General features: G+C 42.8%; 1 protein-coding gene across 8 annotated transcripts in view; it reads left to right on the plus strand.

Moving 5' to 3' along the window:
* Positions 1–14944, plus strand: part of SHANK2 (SH3 and multiple ankyrin repeat domains 2) — a 675055-nt gene that overhangs the window by 361753 nt on the left and 298358 nt on the right. Inside the window, exon 1 of one of the 8 annotated variants that reach the window (XM_074230852.1) lies at positions 1832–5525. The exons of the other annotated variants lie outside the window; for them this stretch is intronic. Within the exon in view, the coding sequence (XP_074086953.1) occupies positions 5459–5525 (67 nt within the window). The 5' untranslated portion in view covers positions 1832–5458. Of the gene's footprint in view, positions 1–1831; positions 5526–14944 lie in introns of those variants that run through there. 8 annotated transcript variants of the gene reach the window in all.

Below are 14944 nucleotides of genomic sequence, written 5' to 3' on the forward strand. Positions count from 1 at the left end.
CATTTCATCTTTCATATTTTGCATAGACCCCATTCCCCATGCCTGAAATTCCCCCCGACCCTTTGCTTCTTCAGTATTACCTCCTATAGGAAGTTTGTCCTGATGAATGCCCTCCTCCCTGAAACTATCTTTGTATATAATTTCATTTTTAGTTCTGTACATGCTGTCCTCCTCATTGACCTACACACATACACACACACACACACACACACCATATAGAAGTCCATTGAAGGCAGATTGCTTGACTTTTTTGTCTTTGTGGCCCTAGAACCAAGGAGAATGTGTGACACATAGGACATACTTTATCAGTGTTGTGAAATGCACAGAATAGTTCCTTGAAGGGTTGTCCTGGAGGATGTTTTATGTCCTGTGAAGTGAGGTTTTGGGCACAGGAGACTCTTTGGTTGCCAGGGATCAAAGCACTGTTTTCTTCCCTACAGTCAGCTCTGGATTAGCCCCTCCCTTTATGGGCTAGCACTATCCCAAGGAGGCAAGCCTTAGATCCAGGGCAGAGATGGCTTCACAATGGGCAGGAAACTTTCAAGAAGACAGTTTAAGTGTCTTTACTGAACATTGTCAAGAATGGGAGGAACTTTACCATCTGTTTCCAGAGAAAACTGTGGAATTTGAACAAAGACCAAGGACTATTCCCTTTAATTTAAAAAAAATCATTATCTCATTATTTTGCTATGTCTTATACTTGATTTTTCTTCCTTAAGGTTCTGATTTCTCTCTCATCCCATTCAACTGAGATCAATGTATACCATGGAACCAATGTAAAGACTGGCAAATTGCCTTCTGTGGGAGGTGGGGGGAGGGAAGCAAGATTAGGGGGAAAAAATTGTAAAACTCAAAATAAATAAAATCTTTCTTTACAAAAAAGAATGGGAAGAACTTGAAAATAAGAAGCAGGGTGACTTCAGAAAAAACTGGAAAGACTTACATGAACTAATGCAAAGTAAAGTGAACAGAACCAGAACATTGTACATAGTAAAGCAATATTGTTCAATGAAGAATTGTGAATGATGGGGCAGCTAGGTGGCACAGGGGATAGACTAACCACCTTGGAATCTGGAGGACCTGAGTTCAAATCCTACCTCAGACATGTAATGATTACTTAGCTGTGTGACCTTGGGCAAGTCATTTAACCCCATTGCCCTTGCAAAAACCAAAAAAGAAAAAGAATTGGGAATAACTTAGCTATTCTCAGGAAAATAGTGATCCAAGAAATTCCAAAGGACTCATGATGAAGCAAACATACTATGCATCTCCAGAGAAAGAATTGATATTGATTATATATAGACTGAAGCTTGCTAAAAAAAAATGGGAGCAACTCAGTTTGGTTTATGGAGAGCCAATTATTTTGCTACTCTGCCTCCTTCTGTCCTTCCCCCACCAAATCCTGATGCTCGGTAGCTTCCAGGTAACCGTGAGCAGACTAGACCATGATTGTGACCCTTTGCCTTCTGCTGAGGAGATCATGTTTCAGTGGTGGTTGAGGAGGTAGGAGCAAGGTTGAGCGATGAAGGAGGTGTGCAAAGCTCTAGGCCACTGATACGGGTGGACTAAGAGAGGATATGGCAACCAAAGCACTGGTCCTTCAGTGCCCATGCCAAGTTCTGACCTCATCTCCTGCAGAGCCAATAGAGCCTTGGAGATAGCCCAACATTAATTGAGTGCAGATATAAGCACCATATGACAGACAAGGCCCTATTACTCAATTAATAATTGAGCCCCTGCTTTGTGACAGCTGCATATAAAGTATTTCCAGTGTAAATTGAAGAAAATCAATGAAGAAAGTCCCTGGCAGCCCTGGGGGGGGGGGGGGCAGGGATGCTGTGATGGGAAACAAAACCAGGGAAAGATCTTTACTGAAAGTGAGACCTTACTTGAGTCTTGAGAGATCCCATGAAGCTTGGAAAAGTAGGAAGGGTCTAGACTATGAAGGGTTTTGAATGATAAGCAGAGAGCTTCATATTGATCCTATTGGCCAAAGGGAGCCACGGCAACTTATTGAATTGGTGGGAAGAGAGGTGATCATAGTCAGACCTAAGACTTCAGAAGATCCTTTTGGTGACTGAGTAGAGAATGCAACAGTGTGAAGGGAGATGGGAGACAGGAAGGCTATCCAAAGGCTATTGCCTAAGCCTTGCTGTGAGAGGATGAGGGCATATCCTCAGGGTACTCCAGAGGCAGAGGCTTATGAAGTAAATGAACCCTGGTCATCAAAAGACCACCATAGTGCATAGAGTGCCAGGCCTGGAGTCAAGAAAGCTCCTCTTTCCTAAGTTCAAATCTGACTTCCAAAACTTCCTAGCTGAGTGACCCTGGGCAAGTCACTTAGCCCTGTTTGCTTCAGTTGACTTCTATGTAAAATGGAGAAGGAAATGATAGTCTACTCCAATATCTTTGCCAAAACAAAAGCAAAAACAAATGGGGTCATGAAGAATTGAAAACAACTGGAAGGACTGAACAATAACAATAAAATAGACCCTGCAGTCAGGGTGCTTAAATTCTACTGGCAAAGGGAAAGGAGATGGCATATATTCACAGACATTTTTACAAGGCAGGGAATTACAAAGCACAGGAAGGAGAGAGATGAAGGCTCATAAAAGTTCTAGGAGAATGTAATTTTCTTAATAATTTATTGTAATATTGTATCCAGATTCTTTTGTTATCATAACTTTTAGGTAGTCTGACAGTTCTTATATTATCTCTCCTTGATCTATTCTCCAGATCAGTTGTTTTTCTAATGAGATGGTTCAGATCCTCTGCTATTTTTGTAATTTTTATTATTTTTTGCTATCTTACAATGTCATTCAATTCCTCTTGTCAATTGTTAGTTTTCAAGGAGTTATTTTCTTCCTTAAGACTTTGTATCGCTTTTTTCAATTGATTAACTTTTAATAATTTTCTTGGATTACTTTGGTTTTTTTCCTAATTTTCCCTCTGTAGCATGAGATTGAGAATTCATGACTCTTCTGTAGTCATTCGGCTCTTTGTCCTGAGTCTCCTTTCTTGGCAGATACCACTAGAGAAGCCCTCTGTCTATCAGAATAAGAACTGGACATGCCCTCTCACTAGACATGTCAGACACAGAGACTGTGAGACCAAAGAGAGAGAAAACAAGGCTGGATATCTAGAGGAGGCATCTCTGAGGAAACTCCTCAGGAGGTTGGAAATTGGTTTCCTTGGGTGCACAGGTTGGATGGGTTGGACCAGAGACTTCTGCCTGTCTGGGATTCTATGATCCTGATAGTCGCTAATTCTTTCTATTTCGGGCAAACCACCTTTACTTCATCTCTCTGCAGTTCTACTTTCCCTATCTGAATCAAAGGCATAGACTAAGATCTGATTTTGTGGGTTTTTGTTTATCCCAATGGATTCTCACAGCAACCGTGGAAAGTGTGGAAGTTATTATTACCCACTGTACAAATGAGGAAACTGAGATTCAGGTTTGAAGTAATGCCATAGGGAAGTATGTATGGGTTCAAGGCAGAATTCAACCCAGTCCTTCCCAACTCCAAATCCAGTGACCTTAGCACTGGGACATACAGTCTCTTTGCAAGAACCATGAAGTTCAATTCTCTGATTTTTTTAATTGCAATTTAATTCATTGTTATTTTAAGTTTAATTGTGATCTTCCCACTAGAATATAAACCCCTGAAGGCAGGGTGTTCTTTGGCATGCTTATTTTACACAAGACATAGAGAAAATACTTATTAAATGTGTTAGTTTATTGATCTCAGGAGATGCAAACAAAAGGAAGAAAAATCCTGTATGCAATCGTATCTGCACATACTTCTTAAATAGTCGACAGTTTCCTTACCTATGGCCTCTCTTTCAGTCCGTCACTCCTTCACATGCATTCCTGTCTCTCTCCACAAAAAGATCTGTTGTTGCTGGAGTCTGTGGTTATAGTTAACGGATCTTGCACTGGAATCATTCCACCTTCTTGGCTTTCCTTCTTGGCATAACTTTACTTATTTCTTTTCCTCTGCCATTTGGAACTATACAGTAACACCTCCACTCCTCCCATTTTATTCTTGGGAAAATGGTAGCTCAAAGGGAATGAGTGCCCAAATGAGTAGCAATGGAAAAAGGGACAAGAATTCCTCTTTTACACCCCTGAAATGATGGTGGCAAGGATCAAGTGAGAAACTCGGAGGTCAAGCTCAAGGAAAGCATGCAAGGCATTACTCTTAAAGAAGAAAAATCCTGTGGATTATGACCCATTTCTGAGAAGCTGGATGATCATCACAGAGCAGTAGTGTAGATTGGAGCATAGATCTCTTGGGTTCAAATATTTCTTACTGCTCTAGACGTTGAGATCCAAGTTTTTCTCTTAAGTATGTCATCGTCCCTTTGATGAGGCAGAGGAAAGAGAGTGCCAGAGGATCTTGGAGACAGGAAGACCTGAGTTCCAATCCCACCACTGACACTTTCTTGGTCTGCGACCTTGGGCAAATCACTCAATCTCAGAGATGGATAGTTTCCTCCTGTACAAAATCAGAATAGTGCTTGCACTTCTCTTATTGTTTTGGATCAAATGAAATGATGACATACAGTGCTGTGCAAGCCTCAGAGTAGTTTGTAAATGACAGCTCTTTTTCATTGTTTTAACTCTGAAAGATGATCATCTTTAGTTTGGAGATTCATCCTTTGAGCAAGTGTTCCCTTCTCAATATTCATCCTATCCATTTAACACCCCAGGGTTGGTGCACAGCCAACTTAGCTTAACTCAGCAGGGGTCCACTCCCCAAAACCTATTTTGGTTAGTTGCTTGTAAAAAAGCCAAGATGAGAAAAAAAAAACGTGGGCTTGCCAACCAATCTACCCACGACTGAGTGACCAAAAGCCCAAGGGATCAAGGGGCTCTGGCCAAGGTGCTAGAGCGCCACAGAGGCAGCTGAGTAGCCTTCCCCTTTGAGAGGAGCTTGGCTGAATCATTGTCTTGCCTCTCCAATGGCATGCGTAATTGCTGAGGGTATTCAGGCGTCCTTCACCCTCACTTATTTAGATTAGTGACTGATGCATTTCCATGGAAACCAGCACTAGGGGGAAAAAAAAACCTAGCCTGCTGGTACAGTGTGGAAGTGGAAGGCTGGGGGCTCTTATTCTGAGCTTACAACTTGTGTAAAAGACCTGACTTTTCAGTTGATGCAGCTTTTCAAAACCTCAAAGTAAGATTTTTTTTTTTTTTGGTAAATCTCCCTGGGGATTAAGCACATGGAAGGAAGGCAGCTCCTTTCTCTCTCTCTCTCTTTTTTTTTAAATTGGGAAATTGGAGGGCTGCGGCTTTTTTCCCCCCCTTTCCTTTTCTTTTCTTTTTTCTTTTTTTCTTTTTTCTTTTTTTTTTTTTTTTTGATGAACGGACAATAGTAAATTGAAGTCATGTAACCAGTGGAGACTGTGGGTTTCTGCACAGGAAGAGAAAAGCGTGAGAAACTCGAGTGAGATGGTTACACCCAGGTTAGAAATGATGGCTGACAGTTCCAGGTTCAAGAAGAAAGTTCATTTTGGAGGTATTGTCTAACTTTCTGGACTTCTTGTGTTCTTAGCCAGTGGTCTCTCGGGCTTTGATTCCTTTAGAAAGTGGCTATCTCTAGAGAAAAATGAATTGATCATATACCATTTGCCTGCCTTTGATGTTGTCAGTGTGTGTGTGTGTGTGTGTGGGGGGGGGTGTGTGTGTATGGGGAATAGGATTACTGTAATTTTCATTAGCAGATTTCAGATTTCTGAGTTACTGTATTTCCTACCCTTTGTTCTATGGCAGAAAGCATTCTTTGGCTGAGAATACCTCCGCTATTTAAGAAATAGGATGAATCTCACAGGGAGGAGTTCGCCCAGAAGGAGCTAAATGTTTCCCTTACATATTATTTCTGATTAGAAATCAATCTCACAAATAACAATTAGAAATTCTTCTTTTTTGCATCTCTCAAGAAACAATCCATAAAGGAGGAGAGTGCTTTATATTTAGCTATAAGATGTTCATATCTGTAATCTGTGTCCCTATTGAACTAAAAAAAAAATGTTGGTTGCATTCTGAGGTTCTGAGGCAGGTCTCTGGTCCATTACCTGGTCTCTACTGACCTACCTACTCAGCTCAAGTCTTCTTCTCTAGGTAAGGGGAAATGAGTGTCCAGGCTGACCCTGGATGCCAAGGGGTATATGGTTGGCTCTTCTTGAAAGAAAGCATGTTTCTAGGGCATCAGTCAGTCGGGCTTCTCAGAATGTTCCAGTCTCAACTGGGGAATAGTCAAGAAAAGGAGAACACCAGATGCTGCTTCATATTGCAAAGCTTCCCTCAACTTGAGGAGTCCAGGAGGTACCACTGGTCCCTCCCTCATAGAAAAGCTGAGCAGAGAGATAGGGAGGCTTCTTGTTGGGTCTCTCTGAAAGCCTGGGGAAGCAGAAGGGAGATTGAGCAAAGAACTCACATGGTTGATGCTTTCAGTAGATGTCCAAAGTCTTTCTGAGCTTACTGGGAACTTGACCTTGGGGGGGGGGGCGGGTAGCGGATCCTCTAGCTACCTGTTCTCTTGAGACTCACAGGAGGTTCTGGAGGGGTAGCTGTGTCCCTGAAATGGATAAATAGATATTAAAGTGGTTGGGGGGGGATGGCAGCAATTTAGGTGTCCAGAAAGGGTGTGGGCTTACCATTCTGAAGATGAGCTTTCTTAGCCATCACCAACTTACTTCCATTTGCTAATTAGCCAACAAACATCTGGCATATTCCATAAATATTTTGAGACTGTCCTGCTTTCAGAGCCAAGTTCAGTGGCTGATCTGTACTTGTTGCCTGAATTCTAGTCATAAAGACTTGGTAATGGTCAGAAATGATTGGGGAGGGGGTTCCTTGCCATTCAACAGGTTGCTCTGGCTTTCTCTCCACACCTGCTTCCTAAACCACAAATAGTGAAGAATCATTCTTCCCAAGGCCAAACTGGCTCTTTTATTGAGTTCTTTAAGCACCTCTGTATAACTGGTGTGACCTCAGGTGGATGAAGAAAAACACCCCCTGAGACTTTGGGGCAGAATCTGACAAAGGGGGGGACTGTGGAAGAAAGCATTCCCCTTGACCTAGCTGGGGAGATTGCATGGATGGTTGCGAAGATGGAAGGTTCTTGGAAGCGGCAGACTCTGTGTGTGCATGGATTGGGTGGTGAGAGAAGACAGCTGTCAAAGCCAATGTTAATTAAGGGTTATGGAAAGGGCGGGAGAGAATGTATCAAACAGCAACCCCACCAGGGAGACCCAAGGTTGAGCTCAGGGGATCTTAGACAAATCTTTCTCAGGACTGCTCATTTGTGGGTCCCATTAAGTTTTCTCCCAGATACCCCTTGTGGCCAAGGGGACTCTAGAGTGAGTCTGTTTTGGGGCCACTTAATATAGTACCTGTTATTTCTCAAGGAAAGGAAACCAAGTCACTATATTTGTTCAGGGGCAAGAGGAACAACGGGGAACTGGAGAGGATCGAGACAGAGGAATTAGTAGGGCTGAGACCGGGCTGCTCCTCTTAGCAGCCTCATCTCCTGCCATCTCAGCTGTTCATAGAACTCTCTGGGCTTGGGGAAATGGCTTCCGCTGGGGCGCAGGGGCTGGTTTTTAAAGTCTATTTTTAACATACTAATTACTATAGAGTCAAAACTTGATTCTGACAGGGAGTAGGCTTGTTACTGTTGTCCAACCAGGCTCTTGTGTGAGTGAGGCTTGGGGAGCTCCACCTGAAGTGAATTACATTTCCCTCCCCCATGACCAAGCCGTGGTCAGGGAGGGGCCAGAAGTCAGAAGCCCCTCTTAAGAACAATGATAGCTGTAATCTGAGGAGTACTTTAAGGTCCCAGAGAGTCTCACCAAACACCTTGGTGAAGCTAGGTGCCCCATTTTGCAGAGGAGGAAATTGAGGGATCAGAGGTCACACAACTAAGTACCTGGAACAGGATTTGAACTCATGTCTTCCTGATCATCAATCAGTACTCCATCCCCTATACCTCCTAATTGTAACATTGAAGAAGGCATGATGATCTCATAGACCAGTAGCAAGACTACTGAGTGTCATACTGGGAGATAAAAGACCTAGGTTCCCCACAGGTTGCTAATTACCTGTGTGACCTCGGTGGAGTGAACAGAAAACCTGGGTTCAACTCCTACCTCACAAACTTCCTGGTTCTGTGATTCTAAACAAGTCACAGGATCATAGATTGAGTTAGAAAGGAGCTAAGAGGCCGCCTCAACAATCTCATTTAGCTAATGGGGAAACTGAGGTACCGAGTTTTGTTCTGAGAAGGGATTTTACACTGCTATTAACCATCTGAAGCAGAATTTGAACTTGACTCTGTCCTTCCCAGTATACCACCCTCCTTTACTTCTAAGCCTTGACTTCCTCATCTGTAAAACAGGGACAATTATAAAAGCTACCTCATAGCTTGATGTAAGGATCAAATAAGATCGTCTGTGTACAAGACCGTGCACTAAAGTCCTCCAGCGATTAGGCCATTGTGTGACTATAACCCTAATGAGGAAATGTTCTTAAGGTGACCACTTTTCTGAGCTTGTCTTCATCTGTAATTAGGAGAATAGATCATTCCTCTGTGGTGGTTTTACGTGAAACATTATTATCTTTGATCTTCACACTTATTAAGTATTGAAATCATTATGACCCTCGAACCCAAGACTCAGAGATGCTAGATGACTTACCCAAGGTCACACCTAGCATGCAGCAGAGACAGGAAATCTAGATCTTTTGGTTTCATCTAGAATTCTAACTGCTACCCCACCAGGAGCTCTCGCACTGAGGCTCGGGGACTTGGATGAATGTCTCGGGTCCTATCCAGCTCTAAAAACTTGTTTTTATGTGTTTCCAAAGTCTTCTGGTCATCTCAAAAGCAATTTCACCAACCTTGAAAGCCAAAAACCTTAGTGACTCCCCTCACCCCACATCAATCATTCAGGATTTATTAATTGCCTATTATGTGATAAGCACCATAATAAGTATTGATCCTTAAAATCCAAGCAATGGGATATGGGGTTTGAAATCAGTTTCTCGCCTTAGCCCTTAATTAGCTAAGTGGTAGCAGAGGATCTTCTTGGCACTGTTTGCCTAGTGTAAGAGTTGGGGCCATCCAGAACCTAATGCTAACCTGCCATTCCTGCTCTGAACTGGTGCTACTTCTCTCCTCCTAAGAGAATGGAGGCTGAGCCAATGATAGTAAGGCAGAGCGTGGATGGATTACCATGGGATGTGCTTTGGGAAAAAATGTTTACATGGTCAAGAGCTGTTTTATTGATAATGAAATCAGGGGACCCCGAGTTAGAACTGGACCAAGGGATGCTTGGTCAGGTAGCAGTTGGACTGAGTGACTCTAAGGGTCATTAGGGAGCTGTTTGGCCCTCCTGGGAATAAGGGGCAGAGACCACAGAGAGGTATATTTTAGCTTAATGGAAATACAAACTTTAACAATGATTGCTGTCCAAGTGTGCAGTGGACTGACCGGAGATGCAGCGACTTCTTCTTCCTCAAAGATTGCTACACAGGTGCTAGATGTCATCAATTGGTCAGAGATGTTCTAGGTCAGAGCAGATCTTAAATGTGATCTATAAACTTGTTTTTAAATGTTTCAACCACTGTATCTCAATATACATAGCTTCCTTTATAATTCCATTTTTTTAAATTTTGTGCATTTAAGAATATTCTTCTGAGAAAGGGTGCATAGGCTTCATGAGAATGACAGAGGAGTCCACCATACAAACATGGTTAAGAACTCCTGAGGAGGCCTCTTTTGTCTCTGGGATGAAATGGCCATTGTCTCTCCCTCCTCTCTACCAAATAAGGATCGCCATCCTTTCTCAGATTGGTTCTGAGTACCCCTTCCATGTTGGCCAGGGGCACTCAGCTGGGTACAACTGGCATCTTGCCTCTGCTAGCTGGGTAGAGAGGTTTAAACCTATGGGGGCCTCTTCTGGCTCTCTGCCCAAAGCTCCACTGCTGAGGTTGACTGGGTGAGGGCAAGCAGCTGGCATCCACAGGAAGACCAGTCAGTGCTCACCAAAGTGAGTAATGAGGCCACAGGCGAAATACAAGCCACAATTGACTGGGATGACTAAGGAAAACCCAACAGCAACAACAAACACACTTGCCAAGAAGGTCCAGAGCACAAAATGGTGGGGGGGGGGGGGAGGTAGGGGGAAAGAAAAGGGTCCAGCTTTTCCCTTTCCCTCAGGAGAAGCTTCTTGGCTCAAGTAAAATGGAACATTGTCTTTTATTTTTCATTCTGTTCTTGAAACACTATTGGGAGAAAAGCACATTGTTTGGTGGTCCAGACAGCATCCTCAGTCTCCCAGCTACTATGGAAGTTTGAACAGGGTTTGCAGAATGGCTGAAGTGCCTTCCCTCCTCCTCCCCCCCATTCACCTCTCTCAGTGTCTGAGACGCCGAGGGTCCTTTTCAAGGAGTGGATGCCTAGAGGATAATGGCCCCTTTCAATAGCATTCTGTTAGAGCTGTGGCTTCTAATAATGGAAGGAAATACAGGCAGGGGCAATGAACACGCACACATGCACACGCACACACACATTCACACACACATGCACACACACAGACACACTCAGCTCAGGGCAGAAGCACAGCAGTGAGTATGGGATATGAATACACCGAAAATAATGACTCAGTCACCTACTGCTATCCTAGTCCCAATATCCAGACATCCACGACCTGAAATAAACCTTCTAAGGACAGCAAAACAGCCAAATGAAAAACAGAGCTGGTGTGCATGGCCAGTGTAACCCCCACAGCAAAATGGCTATCGTGAGCAGAAAACAGAGAAACATTATTTGACCAAGTGGGTGCTTCTCACAAACGATTATAAAGTGTGGGAAGTTCTGAGCCCTGGGTAGGCATCTTATTTTATTCATATGTTCTAGTACCCTAAAATAAGCACCAGAGATTTTTGGCCTGCCTAACTCTGAATGGGGTGAGGCTAACATCGTAGTCTGTAGTGCAACTTTATTGGACAATGAGAGAGCATGTGGAAATATGGGCAAGCATGGGGCACCAAGATGGGCCTATGAATAAACATAGATAAGATGGGCAGTCTGTGTGATAGGTTGGGGATTCAGGACTGTTGAGTATGGTCTAAGGTAATCGATCCATTTCTCTGTGGTCTGTCTTTGAACTGACAGATGAGTTACTGATGCCCTGAAACCTTGAGTCTGATTCAAGCCATTATGATTCATGGCTCAGATGCCAGTTATATCTTGACTCTGCAGTAAGTCTGTAGTATCTTAAGTGTGTTTGGAACTCCAGTGAGGAATATCATTGGCCCACCAGGTTCTCTTTCCTGTGTGATTCTTGTGTTTCCATGTTTTCTGGCTACTACAGAGTATCTACTCAAGATGGTGGCAATGCCAGCTTCAGAGGAGCAATTGAAATCCTGCCTCACCCAGTGGCCTTCTCTCATTCTCTAACTTGCTTATGTAAAACCCAGTTCTCACATTCAATTCAAGTCATCCATTAACCCTTGCTAGACAGACCAAAAAAAAAAGCTAAGATATTCTCCACCCTCAAAGAGCTAATGATGCATAATTTCTTTCTTCATGGAGCTCTCACTGTTGACAATGCACATGAGAAGAAGTTCAGATGATTCAATACCTTTGACTGGTTACTTTAAAACATTTGAGTTGCCCTTGGACAGGTGGTTTCTTCACAAGTCCCACCTCTGAGATAAGTGTTTCCATCTACCAACTAGCTACCTTCTGCCCGGGAAACATCACATCTCCCCAAACTTGGACTCAGATCTGTCCTATTCAGCTTTTTTTTTCTTCTGTCTGTACCTTGCTCTGCATTCTGTTAGCATTTCCATAACCATCTATAATTTTTAAAAGGAGTGTTATTTCTGGATTTGGTACCAATCAAGAATATAGTTACTCCTTTTAGCCAAAATTCTGGATTTCACTTGGCATTCCAGGAGGCTGCCTGCTGAGTCTCATCCCATGAGAGATTATTTGAAAAGCTGTGGAGGAGGAGAACTTGATTCTCTCCCCACCTCACCCCCCATTTCCTCTCTTCTCAAATAGGCAGTCCTGTGGAGGGTTGGCTATTTGGTGATTTTGCCACATTTGAAGACCATCTTACATTCAGAGAGCAGAAAGGTAAAAAGAATCAACTCCCAGCTCTTGTTCTGGAATTTAGGATTTAGGACCTCATAAGGTGTTAGAGACTCCTTAGTCCTACCCCATCCCTTCATTTGACAGTGAAAGAGACTGAAGTCTTAAGAAAGGAAGGCAGCCCAATTATTAGCTGAGCTCAGCCAGAACCCAGGACTCCCCTTTCTTATAAATAATTATCACTTTCTATTTCAGAATTGTCATGGTTTTTAGATTATGGAATAGGGACTCTCATGCCCTTCTGGCCCTGGGAATAATGTAAACATAGCAAATAACCATTTCAAGTTTGGTGCTTTTTGTGCCGATTCCCTTTTCCCCATTCAGGAGGGATTGGCAATGGCCTTCATAGTCCTCTACCAGATAGCTTAGTACAAGAGCTAGAATAAGGGACTTGAAATTAGGAAGGTCTCAATTCAGTTTCCAACTTTGATCCTTACTAACTGGGTGACCAAACAATCCCACTTTGACATAGGCTCCCTTCCCAATTAATCCAAAGCTCCTGCACAGCTGCTCCCCTCTGTGTTCAGACCCAGCCTCAGCCCTTCAGAATAAATTTTTTCTATGCCTCTTATGGGGCTCTTTTGTGTTTTACACCATAATAGCCTGAGCATGTCATGTCAGTTGTTCCCCTATTGAATTGTAAGCTTCCAACAATAGTGACCAAGTCTTATTTGACAGACAAAATTGTTGACATCATTTTGCCAGCAAAGGTTCATAGAGTCAAAGCAAAGATTTTTTCCAAGAGTGATATATGGCTAGGGAGAGCTGGACTATAAGGACAGCAGAGCACCCCAGAATCAGTTTTCCTATTTTTGCTGGAGAAGCCCTTGGACAGTGCAGAGATCAAATCAGCCAATACTTAAATTAATTCATGCTGTTTACTGGAAACTCAAATACTGAAGCTAAAGCTTAAATACTTAGACAACATAATGAGAAAATGGGACTTACTAGAAAAGATCCTGATTGTGGGAAAGACTGAAGGCCAAAGGAAAAGGAGATGGCAGAAGATGAGATGGATAGAGTCATAAAAACAATAAACATAGGCTTGGATAGATTTGGGGTGATAATGGAGAGCAGAAGGGCTGGGCCTGCCAGGGTCAGGAAGAGTCAGACATGACTGAACATGAATAAAGTAGCTCAAAGATTTAACCTGGAGCCAAGGAAATCTCTGATTGTTCCCAGCAATATGACCCTGTTCAAATCACTTAATTTTTTTGAGCCTCAGTATCCATATCTGTAAAAGGGAGATTTAACATAAAACACTTTGTAAATACCAAAGCACTATATTGTCATTTTTCCTATTGTACCAGGAAAGTCATTTTGACCTTTTAGAGAATAGGTTGAAATGATCCTTAAGCAAACTTCTCTGGGATGCTTTCCTTTGGGATTTAATATTCTGTGGCTTCCTGCATTTTTAGACATAGTGACCACTTTGTGTAAAACAAAGCTTTTTGGCTCAAAGAATGGTTGGAACTCCCCCATTAAAGGCTGACTGGAAGGTTCAGGACAGCAACTAGGGCAGAAATTAGATCTTGATCTCTTGCCACCTGGAAACAAATCTCCATGATCTCAGCAATGAATGTGGTTCTGCCTTTTTATCTGAGATTGGAGCTCTGCTCAGAGTCAATCAGTACACTTGTATTAAAGACCAGTTACTAGAGGACCAGACACTGTGCTAGGTGATAGCTATAATTAAAGGCAAACGTCCCTGTTCTCCAGTAACCCACACTCTACTGGGGGAAAGAGCTTGAAAACAATAATGTATGAGCAAGCCAAAGAGTAAATGAGAGCTGATCACAGAGGGATTAGCAGAGCATTAAGGGGGATCAGAAGGCCAGAAAAGGAAGAAGACTGATTTGAGAAGGGACTGGGGAGCAGTCAAAGAAAATGCCCCGAGCCAAAAGATGAAGTGTCTGATCTGTGAAAAAGTCAGGAGATAGGTGTCATTGAACCAGAGTCCGTGTTGGGGAGCAGGATGTGAGAAGACTGGAAATGTAGAAGAGGGTGAGGCTACAAAGGGCTTCAAGCATTTTGTGTTTGATCCTAGAGGTTATAGGGAGCCAATTGAGTTTATTGGATGGGGCTTGGGGCAGTGCATTGTGACATGGACACATTGTCTTTTAGGAAGATCACTTTCATTACTGAATGAGAATGAACTGGAGTGAGGGGGAGACCTGACTATTTCTGTGGTCCAAAGATGAGATGCTGAAGACTATATCAGGCCAACAGAGGAGAAAAACAGACATATATAGGAGAGGTTTCTAAGGTAAAATCAAAAGGACTTGGCAGCTGATAAAAGATGGGAGATGTGAAAGTGGGGAGTTCAGGAGAAAACTTAGGTTTCAAACCTAGAGGACTGGAAGTCAGTCAAAGGGAAGTGTGGAAGGAAGAGGACTTGGATAAAGATGAGTTCTGTTTAACATATGTTAAGTTTAAGATGACTAATAGATAGTTGAAGATAAGAGAATGGAGGTCAGGAGGGTTTTAGGACTAGATAAAGGAGAGATCTGAAGATTCATCAACTGAGATAACTAAATTCATGTGAGCTGAGATCACATGTATGTTCACATGAAATGCAGAGAAAGAAGAAAAGAGAGGCCTACACTGTTAATGGGCATGATATGAAGGACTCTAGAGGGGCAGAAGGTATATGGAAGGGGTGAGATGAGGAGGAGAGAAAAAAAGGAATTTGTAGAAAATGACCTCAATTTCAGTAAAATATAAGGCTTGGTTCTCAGCTAAGAAGTTCTGGGGTGGGGGGAGTAGGAGGGATCCCT

This window comes from Macrotis lagotis, chromosome 3 (genome assembly GCF_037893015.1).
Source record: "Macrotis lagotis isolate mMagLag1 chromosome 3, bilby.v1.9.chrom.fasta, whole genome shotgun sequence".
NCBI classification, from domain to species: domain Eukaryota; kingdom Metazoa; phylum Chordata; class Mammalia; order Peramelemorphia; family Peramelidae; genus Macrotis; species Macrotis lagotis.